General features: G+C 39.6%; 1 protein-coding gene across 1 annotated transcript in view; it reads left to right on the top strand.

The window, feature by feature from the left end:
• The window catches only part of LOC138198813 (voltage-dependent R-type calcium channel subunit alpha-1E), a 101,394-nt gene that overhangs the window by 19,318 nt on the left and 56,920 nt on the right, over positions 1 to 25,156 (top strand). The window contains exons 3-4 of the mRNA XM_069150475.1: positions 17,573 to 17,839; positions 25,033 to 25,138. Coding sequence (XP_069006576.1) covers positions 17,573 to 17,839; positions 25,033 to 25,138 — 373 coding nt within the window. The remainder of the gene's footprint in view (positions 1 to 17,572; positions 17,840 to 25,032; positions 25,139 to 25,156) is intronic.

Raw genomic sequence — 25,156 nt, 5'->3', positions numbered from 1 at the left:
GAGTGGAGAGACAATAATCTAGTCAGCGAAACACTGACACCACCTCTGGTTTCATTCAGTTTGTGTGTTTCTGCCCACAAAGCATTCGCTCTGAAAGACTGTCTGCACTTTGATGCCCTCACAGAATCTCACACAACAGTTTATTCACAACCTGTTGAGCTGTGAGTCAGACGGATACTCAGGAGGGAAGACAAAGACTTAACAAAGTCAATCACTTCGTCAGCTGGCATGTCTGTTTGCAGTTTATTCACACATTCTTTAGTCACATTTGTCTCTCGAATGCTTGAGGGAGTGTATGATCGATGTTTTAAACAGAGGCATAACTAAACAGCAGGCCATAAAATCTAATTATCGTGAAACCTGTTAGGTAATTTGACCTGGTTATTGTAATGCCACTTACGGTTTTGCTTTACTCTCTCGTTGTTCATACTGTAATCCATTTAAGCTTAATTTGAGGTCAGTGGATGACTTCTGTAAAGGTCATCACAGCTTCTTCCATCAGTATTTTTCGAGTAAAGGTGTGACACTTTATTAGGCCTGAACCTTTCTAATTGCATCAGCTCAAGACAGAGAGAGAATCTGTCGCTCCCTGTATTGGTTTCCTTCTCCTTCATTATTGTCTGCCTGTCAGTGTCAGACAGACACCCAGCTCAGTGTAAATGTCAGAGCTGTTTGTTATAAGTGAATTATTAATGACAACATGCTGAAAAGGCATTTTCTTCACCACAAAACCATGTGTCTGTCAAACAATATGCAGAACAGAGGAGGAAATGTTACTGACAGAGAATTTGTATCAAGGGAACATTTTAGAAATGTTTACTCGCTCACACACTGTGCAGGCTAATGTTTTCATTTCATTCACGCTGGCATGTTTGATTTACGGCAAAGGCATGTTTGTCTATGCAGGGCTGTGAGCTCCTCATTAAGTGTTAAAATGATGTACTGCTGAATTCATTCTCTCACTCACCCTCCCAGTTTGATTTCTCCTTTTCTCTCAGTCTCCGCGTGTTTGGATGGCAAAATGTTACAAACTGCCTCTGCTGATGACCATCACAGAGATGGAGAGAGATCTTGAGTTCATAAGATGTGTGATCTGTCAGTTGATGATGGTGTCTGAGTTTGACTAAATGTTGCTCTGAGGTGCAAAACAAAGGCAGTGCAACAATGAGAAAGAGTTTATGAGTTCAACAAAGAGGACGGAAACAGACAGACTGCAATGGTATATGAACTGTTTTTAACTTGTTTGACTTGAGTTTGTGTCTGCTTCCTCGTTGTGTCCTGTCATTTATGACGAAGTTGGTATAAAGTCATTAATTAGTGAAATATTTGATTAGTTCTTTGTTAGTTTTATATGCTATTGCTCTATAGTTATTGCTCTCTTAAAGCTTTTGATGATGGAGACACTGTAGTGTCTGAAAAAAACAACACAAAAATTACTTTGAAAAGGTGTTTAAGTGTTTAGAAATTGTTTTGGTAACACATGCCATATAACGGTAACAACCCTGGTTCAATTCTAGCTAGAAATCTTTGTTACATTAGCCACCCAACTCCCCCCAGCCTCACTGTCCCCATGTTCCTGTAAATCTCTGTTGTCACTAAATAATGCAAAAACACCAAAAAAAAAAAACTATCTACAATCAACACTAAGGCACAGTGTTGCTTAAAGGTCAGCATGCTACATGCTCAAACAATGATGTTTCGTATAATGTTAATTAGCTATGCAGCATTATATCATTAATCAAGTATCAGACAATTTGAAGTTTGATCTGATGATAAAAGATAAAAAGTAAAGAGATCCCCAAAGTGCTTACAGTCACTGAGAAGGACATGAATGCCAAATTTCATAGTAATCCATCATATTGTTTCAACCTTTCACTTAAAATCATAAATGTCGATCTCAAGGTGACACTGTAGGAAAAGTGAGAGGATCACCTCAGCAGAATTAATCACCTGGGAACCACAAATTTCGATTCAAAACGTGTGGCAATCCATCTTGTAAATGTTGGGATATTTAACAGGAAAAGTGAAACCGTTGACCAGCTCTTGGTGCTAAAGGTGAAAAAACTGTCAAATTTGGGTTTTTTTTAATTTTTTTAATTTATTTTTTTTTTTATCTCTGAGTAACATGGAAATCTGCATCACATATCATGGCAATCCTCCAAGAGTTGTTGAGATATTTCAGTGTGGACCAAAGCCAAGGAGGAGGACCAACAGACAGATCTCCCCACTTTGTTATTGAATTTTAAAATGAAGCTAGGTCAGAGCACAACATAATCACATGGCCTACATTTCCTCTTACCACAGAAGATCATCTGGGTGTCCCCATTCCTTGTTCCCCATTCTTTCAGTATTACAGCCTTAAATGTTACTCCCATGCATCTCATGCCCTGCTCCTGACGTCAGCTTCATCTCCTGAGGGAACTCCTTGTGAAATATGGCCTCTGGTTTTCCCATTCAACACCACATGACAGCAGCATGTGCTCTTATTTGCTCTTGCATACTGTATATAGATTCAGATGGGCTTTGACACAGACACACAGCACGACAAGTAGCGCTGCCATAGCCAAAATGCATATGGTTTGCAGGCACCTGCGCAGATCAACATTTATTATCTGCTGAATAATGAAAGACCACAGACGTGGCAATATTTCACTTACTACAAGCAATATCTCAAAATGATGTTCAAGGCTCTTCCATGGACAGACTTCTGAAAATATAATGGTAAGCTATCAAACGAGCAACTAAATCCAAGTCCCTCAGAACTGTCTGAACATTGAGTGTAAAATCCATTATTTATTGATCTAGAAGGATCTTCCATCAGCCTCTGTCAAAATAAAACACTTTTCCAAACATAACATAAATAATTGAATTATGCTAGATAATTATTTTAACTTGATTTACTTTGTCCTGGTTGTGAATGAAGCCTTATGTGATGGAGAGATGCATTTTTCCTGCAGCTGTTGGCTGGACAGGTTCTGCTTAAAATTTTTTTTTAAAAAACACTGCCCTGTGATATTGAATTCATTTAGCACAGGAAAATGTGTGATCATTCAACTTTTTCCATCAGCGAACACATTCACAATAAGACGCATAACAACCTCATGTAAGGATGTTTGGATACAAAAGTGACACAGGGATTTGGGTCTTGAATATTCCTGTTGGTACTCAGATTGTAAAATATCAAGTTACAAATAAGAAATTAGATCAGACCATTTATAACAGGAACACTGAAAAGTAGAACAGCTGAGCAGGGACCTCCACCAAGGCCAGTCGTCCACCCTATGCTAATATGCAACTGCCTTAAATGTCTGGATTTTTTCCAAAACTATTACAAAGATGTCAAAGCACACTTGTGCCGAGCTGAAGCCTCTCATTTCAGCCATTACTGTTTCCAGTTCGCCTCTATGAAGCCACAGTGCTCTTGTAAAGACTGTTTGCTGTATTAAGTCTTAGCAGGTACATTTGTATTTTAGAGGATTACTAGTACCTCTGAAGGTGGATTGTAACACAGAGTCATCATATTCGGCAAAGTGATTAGTATTAATATGTTTAATAGGTTTAGTTAAATTAAATCAGATGGATTATGATAATAATCCTCCATGTTTCTCATGTCTGTGAGTTGTATTCTGGTTATTTTCAATTTAGAGCTTTAAAACTTACTATACTTAAATCACTGTGTGGGAAGGTTGTGTTTGTGTGTTGTGTGCATATGTGCTGAAACTATAGCAGTTATCTGTTTCTCTGGACATTGAAGTCCTGACACTGAGGGGGATGAATGTAGACCTTGAATTCACTCCCCTTTCGTTTATTCAAAGCTTCAGATTTAAATATCAAAGATAATTGTGCTGGGCTCTGATAGTCCAATGCTGTTTGCTTATTGGAGCAAATGATACCTTTGTAGTGCTACAGGATTTCTTTCAGCCCCTAAAGCTTTCAAGCCAAATGGGTTTAGTAGGGAGCCTTAGCTGTAGCTAAATTGCCTTTTTGGCCCCTATTTTGGAGATTACAATTCAGGATGGGGTTGGGTGGTATGTGGTCAGCATCCATATCAACACATTAGGCTTTCTTTAAGAGTAATAGGCAGGGAAACAAACCAGAGATGCACCTGAAGTGTATGTGAGAGAGATTCATTACATATATTTCCCTCCAAAACCAGAGGGAGCCCAAATGTTGCAGCTGTGTGACTTATGTTGCTCTGGGAGGGAGTAGTTGTGACAAATGAGGAGAAGGATGCTGGGTAAGCAAACTGAATCATCATCAATATCCAGCTAAGCAGCAGACTGTGAGTTCAGCATCCTGACTGTGACCCCTACTGGAGCTGCAGAGAACTGCTCGGTGCACGGGGACACAGTCATGCATGCATTCATGAGACAAATGGATGCGGTTATTGCCTTTGATGTAAACATTTGTAATGAATGGGCCAAAATGTTGAAAGAGGCATCAAATTCCAGCTGGGAGGATTCACAGGAGAGGAGGAATAATCAAAGTGGATTTTTCATGCAGAGCTAAAATGGGAACAAGAAAGTGACACCTCACACATTTTAAGTTTTAAAGCTCTTTTGTAGGTTTCATTTGACTCACTGGAGGCTCCCGCCCCCCGCATGGTGAAACATTGATAAAGGCCGGCAGTGATAGAGGTTGAAAACAGAGATAAGAGGTAAATCCTTCTTCTATATTTTTCATCTCAAGCCAAAGTTTGGTTTGATCTTGTATGTGCTAAATTATCGCTGCGTAGCCCACCAGAGGGGCCTCCAAAATCCACAGCCTCTGATTCACTGCAGCTTCAGTCGAGCTTGTCTGCACGGTATGTTTTCCAAATCAGAGCAGCTGCCATTTAAGAAGCCATAATGATGTGGGGATGTACTATCATGTGGAGTGAAATATCAAGCCAACCCAATCTGCAGCTGCTGGGACAGTCTCTTTAATTGGACTGAAGTCACAAACACCTTTGGGCACCGTGATTCAGTTTTGATCTTGTTGAGTTTTTAGCCCATTTCCAACATGTCTGAACACTGATCCAAACTTTCACTGAGAGAAGGGTGGAAATATAAACAAAATTGTGAAATTACCAGTTTTTTTCTGTACAGTTTTTGACTGGATCAGAGTTATGAAGAGGTCCGGAAGGGATACTGTGGTTAAATCCAGAGGCCTCAGATATTTCACTCCTGCCCTGCCCTGCCCTGCCCTGCCCTGCCCTGCCCTGGCAAAAAAAAAGTTCCCAAATGGCACTTACTGGGAAAATCTAGGCTACCCATTTAAAGCATTTCCAAAAGAAAAAAATATTTGACTAAAAGCTGCCATTTGGAGTACCTTTGAATTGGGAGGCAAGGATTCCCCAACTGTAAACTTGAGTTGTAAAAAAGTACTGAAACAGCATCTCAAGTGGCCGAGAAGTACCCAAATCCCACTTACTAATATTTGGAAAACCTGCATTAACTCATTCAAAGTATTTACAAATGGCAAATGTATATCATTTGGGAATTTCTTCTGCTTTTCAATTTGAGTGTTGGAGAACTCAGTGAACCCATTCAGAGATCCTCAAAATTGCGTAGCATTAATCATTCCCTATATTTGACATTTGGAAATGCTTTAAATTTGCAACCCAGGTTTTCCAAATGTCAGTTAGTGATGTTTGGGAACATCTTTCATGCGAGTTGCCACTCAAGGTGTCATTTGGGAACTTTTCAACCACAGAAGTTGATTTGGAAAATTGGTCATTCTATTCAAGGGTCCTCCAAATGGCACATTTGCAGTAATTTCTGGATTTTTTTTTTTCTGTTCAGAAAGGCTTTGAATAGGCAACCCAGGTTTCCCAAATGTCACCTCAAGTGGAACAAGTATATGAGGGTACCCTGAGAAAACGACTGTACTTTACCATACTTTACTTTGACTTTACTTTACTTGACCTCACTTTACTTACCCTGCATCACTCATACACACTGCATACAGATTGCTTCTTCCAGGGCCTCAGGGGTACGCTGTCATCCACCCGCCCACAGGCCATCACCACCAGCCTTCACACAACTCTGTGGTAAATTTACAGCTGTATGTTGACAGTATTGATCTGAGGGGCTGCCAGGTTGATTATTAACATAGATTTAACTCGGTCTAATTTTGAGCCAGATAGATATATGGTCAAATGGATGGTTTGATTTAAAAAGGAAAATGGCTGCAGCACCAAACAGTCACTGAGACTTTGTTATTTATAGATCTTTCTGATTAGACCTCCACCGACTTCCTTTCATTGAATATTGTATTGGATTTTCATCATAGGGATTTATGTTTGTTTCCTTTTGAATGTGGTTTTGCACATGTTTGAACTAAAAAAGGCCTCTAGATTCTTTGCCATTGATGTTACGTAATAGAAACATTCCCCAAACCATCTAAATATGGCACGTGCTAATTCAATTTTATGTTTTTTATCCTGCAAACAACCAGATTTTCCCATTGCTCTCTTACTTTTTATTGTCAAAACTGAATTAATAACAGAAAAGGCTTATACGTTTCTTTAGCTATGAAGAACTATTTTTTGACAACAGAAACATGTCTGATCAGAAAGTTTTGCTTTGTTTTTTTCTTTGCGTGGGAGGCAACACAAGTGTTTGACATGACAAAATAATTTTATTTTCATTTCACCCCATTCCATTTTTTATTTTTTTATTTTTTTAAATCTTTCTAACTTTTGGCTACAACAACTAATATCATGAAGATGTTTTTCCCCAGAAAAGCCTGAAGGAATTACATAAAGTACATTTTTGTTTGGTTTTCTCTTTGTTTTAAGCAGTTATTGAGATGTTGAACATGGGGCAATGGGTCGAAGCAAATTACAGAGTTTAACTTAGAAAGCCTCAGTAGCAAGTTAAACATCCTGAAAACCTAATATAGATATTAATGACCAGGTCAACCACCTCAACATAGTCCCAAAATAAACCAAAATTATGTCTGATTAAATAATGTAGTACCTCTGTTTGTCACTAGATGGTGGTTACTGCTCAGTAATCTAATTTTCCACTACTCAGAGAAGGTGCTCTTGACTTTGTTCATGGGAAGCTTATACAACAAGAGACAGATTTTAGTATTCATAGGGAAACATGGTGATGTTAGTACAAATGAATTGTGAAGCCAATATTGACATTTGAAATGAATATTACATATCAGCCTGTCAGCCATCTGCATTATGATGGAGGCCTTTTCTTCTTCTGGACAAACAGTCTGATAAACCTACCGCAACATTCAGTTTTACTTGCACAATTGATTCCTCCTTTAACTGTGAAATTATATCTTTCATGAATTAATTCTTCATCAAAAGCCCCATGGTTTCCCTGTGTCATTGGCAGAGCTGGTCAGGCACCATCTTTGATTAAAGTATAAACTTAAGGGGGCATTCAACAAGTTGTTGGTATCAGTAATATTGGTATGAACAGTTCAGCAACAATGTTTTCTCTGTCAGAGGGATGCAATTTAATTACAAATATACCTGATTCTTTTTACTGTGCATGCAGTTTTAAAGTAATTCCAAATCCTAAAATTATTCTTACGTTTTAGAATAAGATTGCAAAAAGCAAGAATGTGATTAATATTATTATGATATGGGCGGTGTCGGTGTCAAAGACTGCATTGCAGTGTTTGTTTTTCAACTTTGTTTGTCCCAAAATCTGTCTAAAGCCTGTAAAAATGAATTGCTCAGAATTGCTGGGTCAGTTTGAAGCTAGTCCTTTTCCTAGTCAATAAGTTCACCACAGCAGATTCAGTGCATATAGTGGAAATGTATTGAAAACTGCAGTCTTTAACTGATTTAATTTATCTAAATGAGTCAATCATTTCATTTAGCTGTATGAATGTATAATCTACCACTCACTGCCCAACTGTTGCTTCAACCACGATGGTAGAAACCAAGTTAGCAACATACTTGTAGACAGAGTCATTTGTCTGGAGACAACGAAGGTAACTCGGCTCCCTGCGGGGAATCTTGATTTATATAGGTTATTCCATAAAATCTAGGGTTACAACAACAGATTTGCTGGGCTGAGAACAGGGGGCATGTCATTTCAGTTGCTAGGAAACAAGTAAGAGAAAGACAACAGTGGAAGGCAAAAATCTGGGTTGGGTAAAGAGAAGGGGGAGAGAGGGTAAGACAGCTGTAAGGATTGAGGAGGGTGAGAGCGTAAGACGGAGACAGTGTGAGAAAGACAGGCAGAGAAATTGTGCCGCAGGGTAAATGTGTTTCATCATATTTCCTTTGGGCGGTAATCAAGGCCAAAGACAGAAAGCAACAGTGCAGCTATTTCCATGCTGTGTTATTACATAGATGACTATTGATTCTGCCAAACCCACTTGTAATTATTCCTGTTTATATGATCAAAAACACGTTGTCAGTGTAAAGCTCACAAATTCAGACAGTGGTTCTCGCACAGCGCATCATTAACACACATCCAGACACAAACGAGAGTCCTCTCATGTTCCAGCCATTACCATCTCAATGAAGCTAAATATAGTCCAGTCCCCCGGCCCCTTCATCTTGCCACATCAATAGATCTGGCTTTGTCGTCTATCGGTCTTTCTGTGTTTGCCCCGAGCTTTTCTGTGTCATGTTGAAATCTGGGCTCTGGCTGATGGCACACTGACCCAGCACAGCAGTTATTTTGGGGGAACTTAACAGGTTTTATTTGCTCATCATTTTATATAAAAGCTGGTGAAAGAGGACACAACTTTGGACACATTTGACTTTTTTAGAAAGACGACATTGTGGGTGTACATGCAAGATGAAACATTAGTTGTTGTTGTCGCTTATATCATGTTTGAAAACAGAGAAAGTTGTCGCACTCAGTTTCAAAAATTACATTGGCCAATATGGCTGTGTTTTCATCTATATTCATCATTTTGTCACACGGTCAGCAGCGTGCATCTGCTGTGCAGACTGACTGTGTGAACAGATTGTTTTTGTGCTGATGCAGTTCTACATTTACCACCATCACATGATTATCATGCCATCAGCATGAAATAATATGCAACAGACGGGATTTGAATCCAAACATAATGATATCTCTCCAAGTGCAAAAAATTAAATTAAATGCAGTTTGAAATTGAATTGATTGGAATGATGTCGTTGGTAAAGGCAAAAGAGACAACAACTCAGCTGTCTCTAGTGTTTTCACTCCTCTTGTGGCTCATGGTGCATTTGAGAAATGTTTAATATGAAAACCTGACTTGTTGCTGCCACGTTCTTACCTGTGTAGGACTATGGTGATATTTTATGCATGAATATCTCTGTAAGCACACCTTACCATCTTCTTTGAAGTTTATTACCAGTTATATAGCTCTGACTCACCACTGAGTTATACTTTCTGGAAGGATGACTTGCTCTAACCACCTGTAGCTTCTATTATAAGGCAATACTGGGTGTGCTCCCATACTATACCAGTGTGTTTTTATCATGCAGAAAAGTGCTGGACAGGACAAGATTTGTAGATTCTGCATCCTCAATATGGAGTACGTTGCAGACAACTCATGAATTAATACTGTTAAAAGCTTTTAGGATTTTGGAGGCACATTCTTTCAGATGTCAATCTTTTTAATTTACATTATTATAGACTACAACTTCATCTTCTCTTTTGAAATGTGAGTTCTCTATTTTTGTTATTTTGTCTGTTTTTGTGTTTTCTTTCATGAAGTATGTGTTCTTATTCATGCTGCTCTTGGGTTTCCATTAAAAAGGGAGATTCTAGATCTCAATAAACCTCTCCTGGTTAAATAAAGACAAGATCAAATGAAAAGAAACACCCATTGCCCTATAAGTTAAGTTTGATCTAAGATGTGCCTTGCATCTATTTATCAGGGTTTGCCCCTCACATTATTGCACATGTATTTTCGGAAGCATCATGCAAATAACAGGAGTGTATCAAAGTATTTAAATTTGTTTATTCTGTTGGTTTTTGCCTGTTACAATCTCTGCCTCTGAAGAGCAGGTATAATTTAGACAAGTATAAGAATGGGCTGTGGTGAGGAAGACATTTTAATCAACCAGTATTCTTCGGAGACACGGGTGGGAGAGAGCAGGAGCTCAAAATAAATGAACACAATATCTGACCATGTTAGACCACCAAACAAAGAGCAGACAGGGATTTATGGCTCTGTGGTCATTAATCCACAACTTGAAGTTGAACTGAGAGCTGCTACCTCTCAGTGGTCAGGACAGATATAATGTATTTATAAAAGCAAACCTTCACTGTGGTGCATTAGCTGTCTAATCAATGTCAACCTGACGTTTTACTTCAGTAACCTCAAAACAACAAACCGTCTTTGTGTAAGTTTGATAAAACACCACAATACTGAGCTTATTTCCACTCTCTTTCCATTAAACTTGAAACTTTATTTTAAGTGCAGCTTCCTTCAATATTCCGTGCACCCACACTGCTGTCATTGGAGCTGCTGTGGATTTTAAGTTACAGTTTCTCTTCCCCACCCTCACCTACCCTGTTATTCTACTGTACATGCTGAATTTGAAACTGTCACATCTGGCAGGATATGAAATCAGTCAGAGTTATCCACCTGTAATTGGTCTAAAATGCTCAAAGCAGATTGGTGCAGCACCTCAGATGACAGTCAAACTGAGCCTCCAAGCTGTTTTCTGAAATGAGGTATACAAATTTCAGTATGTTTCTTTAACCCCAATCCCTTAAATTCCGAGAATAGTGAATGGATAATCAATTATTATGAATATTTTCACGAGTTCAGTTGTAAGTTTACTGAATGCACCATAGTTCAGAAACATAAAATGTATTAAAAGATGTATTGACTGCCTTTTTGTTGCTGGAGTGAGCTGACGATATGTAAGATGATTTATTAATGATGCTGCTGTTTCAGATGCATGCTTGATGTTTCTATATGCACAGGTGTTGCAACAGATATGTATGAGGTCGCTTTCTTGTTCACACTCCAGGCTGTAAGTGGAGGCTGCACAACATTATCTCTTCACAGATGTCTTGTTGCTATAGTGACTCTTCTGGCAGTGACAGGTAGGGAACAATTTCATGTCAGATTTGCCTGTCAAGAGTCACAAAAACTTCCAAACAAACTTTTCACAGTGTAAAGCAATCAAATAACAAAGATGATGTCTAATTAAACCCTTCATAAATCCTGTAAGGATTCTTGTCCAAAACATGTTTAAACATCCTTTATTAAATGAAGTCTTACAAATGTATTATTAAATGTGTAGTTTCGACAGGAAGTGGAATAAAAGAAAATAGAGTGACACAATATACACTCTAAAAACAAGAATGAGACTCTTGTGACATGTTCTGATTATACTGCCTGCATGTGTCTTGATCTGTTCTTTTATACCTCCACAATTAAAGCCCCTTTCATGGCTGTCATCAACTGCGTTCTCCGCACTGATGAAAATGTGTTGACAAGTCTGTCTTAGACTCGCACTCCGATTCCTTATCTGGCGTCTCTCTACCGTCAGTCTCACAACATTGCTGTGTCTTATTTGAGTTATTCTTCATCAGTCAGCACTTACACTCCTCCATTTATTCTACTTTTCATTCAGTCAGTGGTTAGTTTTTCATTTTCCTGTCCTTGTTACGGTTCACCGTCCTGGCTGTAGGTACAAAAATGAGAAACACCTACATTTAAAGCCATATGAGTAATTTAGTTCCATTCAGGATTGATAGAAAAATAATTTTAATACCCAAGAACTAAAGCTATTATTTCTTTGAATGTTATAGTTTTAACTATTGAATATTTTTGAAGAATAAGGTATTCATATGCTGCACTGGAGACCTCACCTCTTCTTATTTAGTTATATTAATACTCTGGTCTCATTATATGTCTTGCACTTCTCCTTTGCAGGAGAGTGTTTGGGATCCCGTTGTCTTTGCTGAGTTAGCACATCATGAAACTGAAGTTGTCACACTGTTTCTGAATTTGATATTTTTAGCAGAGCACATACAGTCCCACCAAGCTGCACAAGGGTTCTGCCTTATAAATGTGACATCTTCTTACTTCACTGTTGGTTTCTAAAGTCATATAACTTATACAAAATTATAGAAACGTTTTCTAGTATTTTGTTGAGTAAAAGACGTAGGCTAGAAAAACAATTCTCTGCTGATTGGTTTGTTATAGGTACAATCTATTTCTGGGTTTATGTAAACAGATTTAGGTTAAACATGTACCATGAAAATAGTTCAAGTTGTCACAGAAAGTGTTATAAGCCGTGTAAAAGCCATGTTATTTCAACACGTGGGAGCTTGGTGGAAATATGTTGCCAGGCAAAGACGGAAAAATGTTCGACTGTTCACATTATGAGGTGTAAAGTGGGATTAGCTAATTAAGTTACGAGGCTACAGGTGAAGGGGTCGATAATGACCAGGTCTCAGATACAAGCCTGCCAGGTTTCTCCATTCACACGTTCTATTTTTGAATGTAAATCTTTGTTCACACCTCAGTCCTTGCTGCACCGGGTCCCATTACCAGAGCACTGACTGTCAACCTGCTGTCATGACTGCAGGTAATCTTGGTAACCCCGCGTTCCTGAACTGAAGTTTTGCAAGCTGCACATCCCTTATAGCTAGAAGATTGTCCAGCACTGACAACATCCCTACAATGCCAAATTAGATGTCAGTTCTCCAGAGGAGGTATTGTTTTTGTCACTTGAATCAACATAATCTTCAGTTTTTAATACACACAGCTAACTATATTCAAAAAGCTTTACAGGAGTTTCAGTTTTTACAGAAGATATATTTATGGTCTCTATCATTTTTTGCATATTTTTGTATGACTTTCTGAAACCTTTGAGAAAGATGTTCAATTTTGGGGAATTCCACAGTCCAACTGTAAATATGGATTTTTCTATCGGATCAGGTTTTTCTAAAGTCCTTGAAGACTGTTTTACCTTCAAGACTCATTTGTAGCAGTATCAAAAATCGGAGTCTCTGGAGTCTTGGACACATTGGCCCACCTTTTAGGTTCAGTGTCCAACATTTCAAGCAGCCATTTCTGATGTAATCAGTTCAATTTCCACTTTTAAATAAGACCTCTTTGGTACAGGGTGTATAACCACGAAGTATTCATCTTATTGATGGTTAAAAATTATTTACCAAGACTTATGATTCATTTAGCACTTTGGGGTTGCAGGTTGTTAAAAATATACTTCTCCAATGGGAGAGTCCTTACTTACCTCCGAGGTTCATCGGTACATCCTTCCAAAGGACAGTCATTTTCCAGGTAAAGGCTGGAGAGAATCTGAGCCAAAGTCCATTTATACACAACATTTTTAAATCTACAACTACAGGCTGGATGAACCATTAAAAAAAAAACTTTGTAATATCCTTATTGGCATTCATAACTGCAGACTTGAAGTTGATTAAAGGGAGACATCCACTAGTGTTTATCAACGGATCACAAACAATAGAAAAGATATACACAAGTCAAATGTATGCCTTATTTTTTCCATTTCTTAACCAGACTTTTATTGTGAAAAATTTGCAGGAACCTGATGTGACTAAAATCAGACAGACACACTTTAGATTAGTAATCCACAGCAACTTTTGAAAATAGCAGGATTATATTGTGTTGATTTTCTTTTTATTAAAGGGATGGAAATATACATCATTGACTATTGTGTGTACACTTTCCACCATACACACCTCAAAAACAGAGCAAAACAGGCTTTACAGGTGTGCTGTGCTACTTAAACAAATAGCACTACACTGCTGGTAACAACTAACCTTACATCTCATGGTTCCAGTATAGATTTGTTTTGTTTAGATGATGCTCTGATCAAAGCTGGTGTGATTGGTCCAAAGTCATGTTGCAGTTGAAATCAGTCTCAGACCTTCAACAAAATAAGTAGCTGTTTGATTCTAAAAGATGTCTACTGACTCAATGAAGCGACTCAAACCTCTCGCTCGCTGCCCTTTTCCAGAAAAAAAACACATCACCCTAATCATCCTGTTGCTAACACCTAATTACCATAATTCACCCCTCACCTCTCAGCCAAGAAAGTTGTGGCTGGTGCTGCACACTCTCCTCCTGACAGAAGCAATGTAATGTATCACTTGCTTACTGCTGCACAGAGAAAACAGCAGAAGTGACATTTCTATCACACAATTAGCTGAGACTGAAATAACAAAACGCGAGTATAATGTGATTTTTTTTTCCAGAGAAGTTTTTAGCCTTCTTTCTCAAAGAGACATTTGTAGGTGTCTTCTCAGCAGAAGATGTCAGATTTGATGTGTGTTCTATTTTTAATGCGTATAATGTGTTGGAGCACTAATGAGTTGGAGGCCACACACCATTGATCACTGCCTTCGTCATACCGCCATCACAAAATCCCCATCAGTGCCGGTGGTTAACTCTCTCCTCTGGTTCTTCTTTTCTTCGTCTTCTGTTTCCGTCATTATCAGTTTACACTCTCAGGTTTAAAAGAATGATGTGCTGATAGCTGGTGGATTTCATTTTGCATCGATTCTCCCAATTGTGCCATTATATGATCCCATTTCAGGATAAAGACTGAAATTCAGTTATACATCCTGTCTCATATTTTGGTGCAGTTTTGTGGAATCTCATCACCTCCTTTAAAGGATGATGCTGGTCTTCTTCTACATTTCTCTTTTGCTTACAAAGCCCTATAGGTGAATCCATGTTGAAATACTTAATAATTTCCCAACCTCTGTCTGTGGCCAAAAGTCTACTGATTTTTCTAGTGAAGATGTAAAACTTCCATAATAAGTCATAAATGTAAAAAAAAAAAATTCAAGGATGTCAGAATAATTTCTTTAAACAGCAGGATACTGCAGTCTTTAGTGAATGTTAAAAATAGTGAATATCTTGCAGACTATTTTCAGTTGTTGACGAATACACATCTAGTGTGCTAATGACCGTTTCCAGCACAATGATGAATGTAGGATTGACAGATTTGTCATTTGAAAATTAAAAGTGCCCAAGTTCATTATAATGAGACATGTCATTCGGTGTATTCGCGTGGCTCACTGTTTAATTATTTTTATTTTTGAAAAGGGCAATATAGATAACCATGTTTTAATGTAGAGAGAAATGTAAGTGTCACAGCGACATGTCTACAGATGGAGGTTGGACATTACTGTGACTGATTTAATAGGACACAAGTAAGACAGAGGTACCACTTAACAATATTCTGACAGCTTTCATTTCTGCTTAGGCACAGAGCAGTAATGTCTGATTTTTGTCTGATTATTTTGGACTTTCCAAGTCTGAAATCTGACTTGGGGAGCGATTCAGTTTGATTTTTTTCCACAAGGAGACCGGAAATTCCAGCTTCCCAATTTACTTTTGAACGCACCATTACTTTTATTAGCCCCTCCCATCTCCCTGATTTCCTGCCAGGAATACCACCTGACCAGCCACTCCACCCCACTTAACTGCATCCACCTCCCTGATTAGTCCTTTCATGATATAAATACCCTTATCTCTGCTCCGTTCTTGCCAAATTCTATTCATGTGCTGAGTTTTACGCTTCAGCTCTGGTTTGCCTGGTTGAGTTTTGGATTTTGCCTGGTTGACTGTAAGTGTCTGCGTTTTGCTTGTAAAGCTCCCTTTGGCTTTATTGTTCTACAGATTATTTTTTGGGTCATGCTCGTAAGACTTCTAAACCGAATCCCTCAAACAGCCCCTGCACTCTTGAGGTTGTTTTAACCTCACCCAAGTTTACAAACTAATTTCTTCTACCAGATTTGGGATAACAACAGCAAAGTGGTGACAGCAGACTTTGTCTCTGTGTGAATGTTTTGTGCTTGATAACATCCATATGCATAGGCTTTGCACAAAAAAATTGGTCACAGTCTAATAAACATGCCGTAACCTACATGCAAGTAGGCATACAAGTATGTGGGAAGTGAACTCATCAAAACCTAATTCAGTTTTCGTAGTGTTTGGACAACAATGGAAGTCCATGGAGTATAAACCGATAGGCCTTTTGGTCTTTGGACACAGACATGGTTGTTGAATCAATTCGTTATTGATCTTAGTCTTTGCATGTGATTTGTTGACAATAAAAGAAATATAGTTTTATAAGAATCATCTTCATAAGCTGATTCTCTTTACTGCATGCACCACAATTGTGTTTTTCATATCTGACAACATGCATTGGTCTCTGCCCACGTGTTTCACCTCTTCATTGTGAAAATCCCACATCCTTATGGGAGTAGATGTAGTCACTTCCAGCCAGCTCACAGCAACACGACTTCCCCTTTCACTATCATGACGCGCAATAGCAGGTTTTGAACCCTGTAATTAGCCAAAGATGCTTGCTGCTGTCCTCCCTGAGTGTTTTGCTGGCACTGTGTATTTCATAACAGGTGTTTACTCCCCTCAAGATCTGATGCATGGCCAGCATTCAGTCTGCGCGCCCTGATGAGGCACATGCCGGTTGAGCAACACATCGTCGCACCTTCAGTAGACCAGTTACCCATAAAGAGCTGGAGTGACCCAACAGTAAATCTTTCTTATTTTAATTTGTGTGCACATTTTCAGCAAAACCATAAATTCAGCGTAGGTTAAATTTTAATATTTGGAATAAAGGGTTTGCAGGCTGCTTAATGTGTAAATTGTGTACATAATCTCTATGAATTGCTGATAATAGCATCTAATATTTGTTTATAACATAGAGACTTTATTGATTCCAGGCATGACCCTGTTTTCCTCTATTTCCTGTCAGCGCAAGGTTTGTTAACCAGATTCGCGCACATAAACAGCTCGGGTTGGACAGAGGTTGTAGGAGAGGTGTGTTCCTATCGCAATAGGAGACACTGTTGTGTTCACTCCTCCTGCTCGTACACTGCGGGGAAAGAGGAGACGCTTCCTTTAACTATCCTGCTGCAGACAAGACGGATTGAGGATTTTCTTTCCCTTTGTCTGACATAGTTGTCAGCTTGTTTTGGTCGTTTTGTTTCGGGGGAAGGGTTGTGGAAAATGTACCAAAGTTCGTTTTCCGTCGTGCTCTTACGTATGCAATAGGACAGGAATAGGACTGTGGTGGTAGGTGGTCAGCGAAGAAGAGGCGAGAGGAGACAGGAGTGATGTGCTCTGAATTAGTCAGTGGACTGTTGCTAGTTTATTTAAAAATCCATGGATCAACCTGCTCTTCTGCCTTCCGCTCAGGGGACTGAGGATGGCTGAAAACGTGACCTGTTGCAGCTTTTCTCTCAGATTTTAGTCTTTGAATGGATAAACCGGAGCAAAATGAATCCATTTTCACGGTTTCTTTTAAGACAACGGATTGTTAAATGAAGAGGAGTTGAATCACTTTTCGGATTTTTTTTTTTTTTTACGCAGAGTGCACTTGAAAAGGGGGAATCGACGTGTTGCTTTGGCTGGGCTCCTCACGGAACCTACTGTTTAATTTTGAAGTTTAAGAGCATTGATCGCGGTGTTTTTGTGAATAACCCCGATGATGGACTAAAACTGGTCAGGATCTCGCCACCCTGCTGCTGACACACCGAGCTCAGCACCGCGCCCTGCTTTCTAGGAGAGTCTAACCTCCTTTCCTCCCCTTTCTTACCCCCGTCTTCCTTCCCGTGTGGTTTGCTTTTGACAGAATGGCCCGTTTCGGAGACGACGTCCCGGGCTTGTTGAGTTCAGGGGATGGAGGGTCAGAGCGCAACCGTAACCGCGATGGAGCGGCCGTGTCCACAGGTGGCATCTCCCCAGCCTTCAAGCAGACCAAAGCGCAGCGTGCCCGCACCATGGCCTTGTACAACCCTATTCCGGTCAGGGAGAACTGCTTCACCGTCAACAGGTCGCTCTTCATCTTTGGCGAGGACAACGTGGTGAGGAAGTACGCCAAGAAAATCATTGACTGGCCATATCCTTTTCTGTTTCACGTTGAAAGCACACTCATCCAGTAGTATGGGAAAAGACTCAAAAGGTGAGTTGGTCAGTAAACAAACATGCGACTACACACGTGAATACAATCTTCTCACCATTTCCACAATTTAATTACAACAAATTCACAAATTCCAAACAAATTTAATTAGACAAATTCCCTGAAGTGTTTTCCCCTGAGGTTCCCTATGCAATAGAGAATCAATGGTACATTTCAGTACCATGGACAGCACACAAGGGACACTACTGTATGTCATTCATTAATCAACACTCACGATTTTAGCTCAGTCTGGAATTTGTTGAGTAGTAAATTACTTTTTTCTTTCATTAAAATTGATTAATTATTGAACTAGAGTCTAATACTCTTAAGCAGAAAATGAGGAATAGAGAAAGTGGAGTAGGACCTGATAAAACAACCACAAAATCAGACTTTTTCAGCATATTTGTGGCTTAATTTGACTATTTTGTAGAACAATAATCCAAAAGTAACTGCAATTAACTGTCAATTTGACACGGATTAAGACAGTAGCTATATAAACAAATATTACAGCAGCAAGGGATTAGATGTTAATGGAAAGTGGATTAGAGGAACACTGGAGTTTCTCTGTTTAACTCCTTTCTGTCAACAATAAGCCATGAAGTCCTGCTGTTTCCACCCTGCTGACTGTCTCTACTGATGAGTTATGTACAGTAGATTTATCAGACTCAACCACAGCTGCAACTACTAGTCAATGAATTGATTAGTTAATCAATAAAAAAATTCAGTTACTTTCATAATCAATTAAACGTTTTTGGTCATTTGTTTTGGAAAAAATGGCAAAAGTGATCGTGTTTCTACTTGTCCAATGTGAGGATTCACTGCTTTTTGGTTTATAGTACTGTTTATTAAATGTCTTTGGGCTTCAGTGGACAAAACAAGACATTTGAGTATGTTTTCTTGGACTTTAGAGGACTGTAAAATGGCATTTTTCTACTTTTTTCTCAATGAGTTTGAGGGGGTTGGAGCCTTAAAATTTATTTTAGAGTATCATTGTCCAAATCTATGAGACAGAGCAATTTTTTTTTTGCTCTTACATGAATGTTTAATTGGCTGCTTTCTCACACTTAAGGACCCCTTCCTCCCTCACTGAAAAGGGAGAGACTGGTGTCCTTTGCCTGTCGCTGAGGACGACCACAGACACAAATGTCCATTGGTAGCGTGTATGCGCTGCTGTCGCCACCGTGCAGCTCACCAGGTGTCCAGGCCAGGTGGGGCCTTTTCACTGACTATTGTTCTGCTCTATTCACCAGCTTCCTGACTGACTGACTGGCCTACTGCTGATTTTGAAAACCCAGCAAATAGAATGAGTGCGCTCCTATTGTTGATCGCTGTCTATTGTTGTTTTCTCAGGGTTTGCCTCATTATAGAGATGATTAAATATAGAAACGGACTTCAATCAACAGTTGAGCAAAAGCTCTTGAAGTGTGTGTGTTGTATTACAGGTTGTCCAGCCCTCCAGTGGTTCGGTCATTACCCAGTGGAATAATATAACTGCACCTACAGGCACATTTTATACTCTGCAGCAAGAATCTGATCCACTTTGAATCAAAATATGTTGTGTGCTGTAGTGACCAGAACAAAAAGCAACCGGACTGGATAACCTCCAGGTTAATGTGCTGTTGTGGAGGGAGTGTCTTGTTACATCTAATGAGCTCTACTGTATCTGATTAACAGACATTAACAAGAATTATATGTAATGATGTCTGATCGCCGTGTCGCATGCTATTACAACTCGCCATTACTCACAGAGTCCTACTATATTCTAATGTTTTCTAATATGGTTTTGAAAAGAGTGATGCTGAGCTGAATGATGCTGTGTTCTGGTCAGTATCCACTCTGATGACCATGTTCGGAGTGTGAAGGTTCAAACATGGCAAATACACAAGTAACACACACAATATATACATAAATGGGCATGTCAACACGCTGGTAGATACATGTTTGTCTTTCTGTGCTTGTGAGGACCCTCATTGACATGATAGCTTTTCTAGCCCCCATCGTTGGCTTTAATCATAATTCAGTGACAAAAGAAGTATTCAGATATTTACTACCTGTTGCTATTAAATGCTAAATGTGTAAAAAAAAAAAAAAAAAAAAGTCCTGACCGGAGTGTTATGAGTAAACTGTATAAATTTGCTGTCTTGCAGAGACTTAGCTAAGGATTAATAAAACCCTTATATCTTTTTAAATATGGAGCAAAAGCCAGCAGCCAATTAGAGAGAAGGAGAGACGAGAAAGGGAAACAGCCAGCCTCCCTCTGTCTGTCTAAGTTATTCACCTACCAGCACCTCTAAAGGTCACCAATAAACTCATTATACGTCTTTTTTCTTATCCACTCCAATTGTGGTTTTGCGGGATGGATTATGTGCTGAACTATTTGTCGGCCAGACGTACTGACTTCCTGGGGCCTTATCACTGTAATGTTGCCAGGCAACCAGCAGATGTTTTGGTTATAACTTATGCAGTTTTGCACACCGAAGAATACATTCTTGAAAAGTCTGCTTTATTCCACTTTGCTTAGGGAATGAGTCAAAGGAGCCATGTGCAGTATGTAGGAGTGTGAATTCCTTTTTAACCTCACCCTCACCACCCTAAACTAAATTCTGTTATTTGTAAAAGTCCAAACCCCTAAATAGACCTTTTGAAGAAGTGAGGACCACGCAAAGCATTCTCAGCCCACAAAACTGTCCTCCTTCCCATTGTCTAGAACTCACACTGGGCCTCACAGAGATAGAAACACACGAGCACACACACAATCTCTGCAGGACCTCTCGTAAAGGTCAGCCTTGTGTTTGGAGCACAACTTGATGCTGTCACCTCGCTGTAAGAGGCTTTTTTTTTTTTTCTCTCTCTCTGAGTGCTCAATTAACCGCACATGATCCATTCAGGAACTATCCAGAGGCCTCCGTGGTTGGACATTTAGCACTGGATGTAAAGTGGTGTGTAGGGGCTCATGAGAGCACATCACGCCGTGTTTTGATATCTATTTGAGTACATAGTGTCTCTTCAAGGCAGGGTTAAATGTGTGTGTACATGCATGTGTGAGTCTGTCAGCCTTACCTGCCTGAGGGTGCAGTCGATGGAGGCTGATAGAGGCCGGATGAGGCATGGCTAATGAAGCACACGGTCTGAGTTTAGTGCGGCAGGCCTGGTGAGGACTGGCAGCTGCTCCTTCTGTCTGATCCCCACTGGGACCCCCTGCAGCGGGAAGTCACCCATTGAGAAGGTATACCTATAAATATTTGATTATTGAATTTAATAGTTTGTTTAATCAGAGGTGCAAACAGAAATAATCATGTGAGAGTTCGTTGGCAGACTTTGAGTTTTAAAGGATGAAAGAGTGCGGCAGAAAGACAATAACGGTCCTTCACTTTAGTTTAGATACACAGTTCATACGCAGAGGCCTCACAAGGATTTAAAATACACTGACCAGCAATTTAATTAAGGATGCATTATGTTGTAAATTATTTGCATATAACTCTCGAGTCGGCTTAACATTGAGTAAGACCATTAATTTCCCTCTGGCTAAATTGCATCCTTGAATGAAAAATGGAAATGGTAAATTAACAAGGAAATGACCTTAGTGTCCCCAGTGTACTTACGCTCCTATTCTCATTTCATTTTTTTCCCCCCACTTATTGCTTGTTTTTTTTACCCCTTTAATGGGAGCTGGTTTGTAAACTGAAAGTGTGTGAAGAATCCAACAAGTTCATATAACAAATGCAAAAAACTGACATGTTTTACCCTCCTACGATGGTTATGTCAAGGCCACTGGCATTATGGTTGCAGACTCATCCATGTCTGTTTCCTAACAGAGAGATGTACTGTATACTGGCTAAGAGAAGGCTGTGGCTCTGAGTTAACACTGTTAGTGGCAGGGCTGCAGTATATACAGTAAACACAGCTGCCTGAACTATGGCCACATTTATCCTCAGGATTGATCAGCTGAGCCACTGAGGTGATGAGGAATTGAAGACAGATTGAACTGTAAAGCAGCAGCAGTCACTTCAATCCATTCATTTGACAACAGTTTCAGCCTTGCACATTTTTTAATAACAATGTATTTTTAATTCTTAACAGATTTAGGTTGTAGTGTATCAATATCTTTATTCCTCAGGCTTAAATGGAGTTACTTTTCCTCCAAATACAGATTACACCCCTGACATTCCTTCTGTGTTTGTATATTTATTGTTGCCCTCTGCCTCTGACACACACACACGCCACAGATAATTCACAGATTTCCAATAAGCCGGGCTCAGTTGATTGTGATTCATTTTGATTTTAACTTCTATGTAATAATAATCACAGGGGATTGGATCCAATCTGGGCTCAAGAATTCACAGATGCACGGGGCATCACACTCCGTCTCCATGTCTATTTTTACACACGTTTGAGCAATCAAGGCAGAGTGCCAGCGTCACTGTGACTTAGGATTGCTCACGAGACACTAGGCTGCCAAAGCTGGTAGACGAACCATGATCAGCGTCACATATCAGCTGACATCCAGAACAGCAACAAGAAGGAGACAATCAGTTTACAGATACTTGTTGAGTCTGTAACTTTAAGTCAACTCCAAATTGAATTTTGTGTTGTCTATCAGAGAGAATTTATGTAAACATCTCGTGAAGTATGGGAATATCAGTTATTTCTTGTATATGATCTTCAAAGGCACTTCTGTTATTACAGTGTATATAAACATTTAACAGGTCAAATGTTCAGTCACTAATGACAATGGATCAAATTACATATATGAAGCTTTTCTCTTGTTGTGATGAACCAGCAGCTTTATCACAAAATCTGCAGTTCCCCTCGGCTCTACTGAGCTCTTCATCCTCTTTCAGCTCATTGTGAAGCGATCCAGGCCATAAATTTACTGATTTGCTTCACTCTCACTGCTCTCATAGTCATTTTCAGCCACAGCAGGCAGCTGTTTTCAGCAGGAAAGCTCTAAAACGGATTAAATCCTACCTGCCCAGCTCCAGCCGGCAGACAGACAGACAGAGCTTGTCACTAGCTGCTGATTTTGTGGAGCATTTAGCAGGTAAAGGAGGCAGATATTTCCCTCAGGTGTTGTTAGAGAGCAAAAGTAGAGCTAAAAGAGAATGGACTTTGGACCTATTAAGGCAGCGAAAGTCTATAAAGTAAAAATGTAAATGATTGTGCCACTTTTAATTGTTGAACTTGTGTTCTTAGAAATGACTACATTCATACATTAAGGACAAAAACATTTTCCTAGGTAATACTTTTCACAGTAGTTTTGTAAAGACTATGATTTCACTGATGCAAACCTGGTTATTGCTCTTCAGGATCTCTAGTGGTTATAATTAGTATCAGGCTGTGGCCTTAGTGTGTGCGCGCGTGTGTGCGTGTACAGAGATAGTTCAGCTGCCCAGTAACCATCTAGTGGCATTGACTTTTGGCTGCAAGAGGAGCCTGTTGCCGTGGATACCTCATATCTCTTTCTATCTTCATTTTCTCTCCTTTCTTCCCCTTTCTTCCATCTCTCCTTCAGTCCCCCACACCCGCCTTAAGCTTAAGCTCGAGACATGTTATTAAGCCCCTTTATGTGCTTTGTTTTCCTGCTCCTCGTGTGCTGCTTGCTGATGGCTGCTATAGTTTTGTTTTTCCAAAATCCACTGAGTCAATCTGTGGCACAGCCTGGGTTTAAGTTAGAGCCCCTGCAGGCTGGTGGGAGTAAGATTGTATTTGCTCTGTTTATTTAACTTCTCATCACTCACATGTCCCTGAGTAACCCTGCTGGATACAGCTGCCAGCACAACATCGATCTGTCCGGTGTCAGTCTTATTTGGTCTCATTGCCTCCTCCTCACCAACCTGTTTCGCAAGCTTCTGACTCTCTATATAACCATCATCTTCTCCTCCACTGATCACCCTTCATCCCGCTTATCACTTTCTCCTGTTATCTCTGCCTCCTTCTTTCTTCCGGTCTCCCTCCCCGTCTTCTCTCTGCAGAGTTAAACTCCCTTCCTCCGTCCTCCCTCTTCTACACATAACCAGGAGAGAGGCAACTGCCCACGCAGAGCATCAGATGAAGAGCACACTGCTGGCTGAGTTCAACCCCAGAGCAGCTGGAGTTGAACCAGCAACCAATGCAGGTCTCACAGTACAGGCAGTGAAGCTTGTAGTAAGAGTGACCCTGTTTATAGGACCACATCTCAGGCCCACCGGATCATCTCTCCTAGATAATCCTCTCCTGTCATTGTTTGTGTGTCAGTTTATGTGTGTACATGTTTGTGTGTCAGATGACTTCAGATAAGGTAGAGCTTGTACCTGGCTGTGTTTTCGGCCCGCAGGGCTTTTAACTTGCCATGTTTAATTTTCTATCATACAGAGGAATTGTTGCTACTCTCTCCATCTTTGCTTACATGACACTGTAACTGCAGTGCTGTCGGGCTGAATTCACTTTTATTAATTAAGTCACTTTTTTTCTCCAATCCCGTATTTGAATCTTTATTTATGCTCTTTACAAAAAAGATTTCCTGGACTAATGTTTCACATCATCACATTTGTTTTTGACAAACCGGCACACAGCTTTCTCTGTATCACTGGAATACATCACTTAAAAGATAAGATTGGTGAGTTTCTTTATTTTTTTGGTTATTGTTAACAAATCCAATGAAAAGAATGAAACCAACAATGAACTGATCAGACTGTAAATGTTGTCCTTGTAGCCAAATATCATAAAGCTTTTTCCTGTGTGCCATAAACACACATTGTTGTTCAGGTGACATAAATAGACCATATTGTTGCATGGCTCTATACCAAGAACTATTGACACTGAAGTCTGGAAATACTCACAACTGCATCAAATCCATGAATTAAAATAGTCCCTACAAACACAGTATTTACACCCTTTTGAACAATTTTTGAAAACTCTAAACATTTTAGGTAATTAATTAGCTTTTTTTAGGAAAATAAAAGTATACATTTATGATCTGCTTCATGTATTCAATAGGACTGAATAGGCCAGAGGGCAGTAGACTGTGATAAGAGGCTGCCCAACAAATCTTTCCCTTTGGTCGGTTTATTAAGACAAAAATGTAATCAGTAGCATTATACACACAGCCTGTTAACATTGTCTCTGTCAAAAGCTCCTTAACTTCAGTCTTCCACTCCATTTGAGTACATGATCCTCGCCACCATCATCGCCAACTGTATCGTCCTGGCTCTGGAGCAGCACCTTCCTGGGGAGGACAAAACACCCATGTCCAAGAGACTGGTAAAATAGCCATACATG

Source organism: Embiotoca jacksoni, unplaced genomic scaffold (genome assembly GCF_022577435.1).
Source record: "Embiotoca jacksoni isolate LCO1_2020_lvr unplaced genomic scaffold, fEmbJac1.0.p SCAF_16, whole genome shotgun sequence".
In the NCBI taxonomy this organism is placed as follows: Eukaryota; Metazoa; Chordata; class Actinopteri; family Embiotocidae; genus Embiotoca; species Embiotoca jacksoni.
This window is presented reverse-complemented; position numbering and strand designations above follow the sequence as displayed.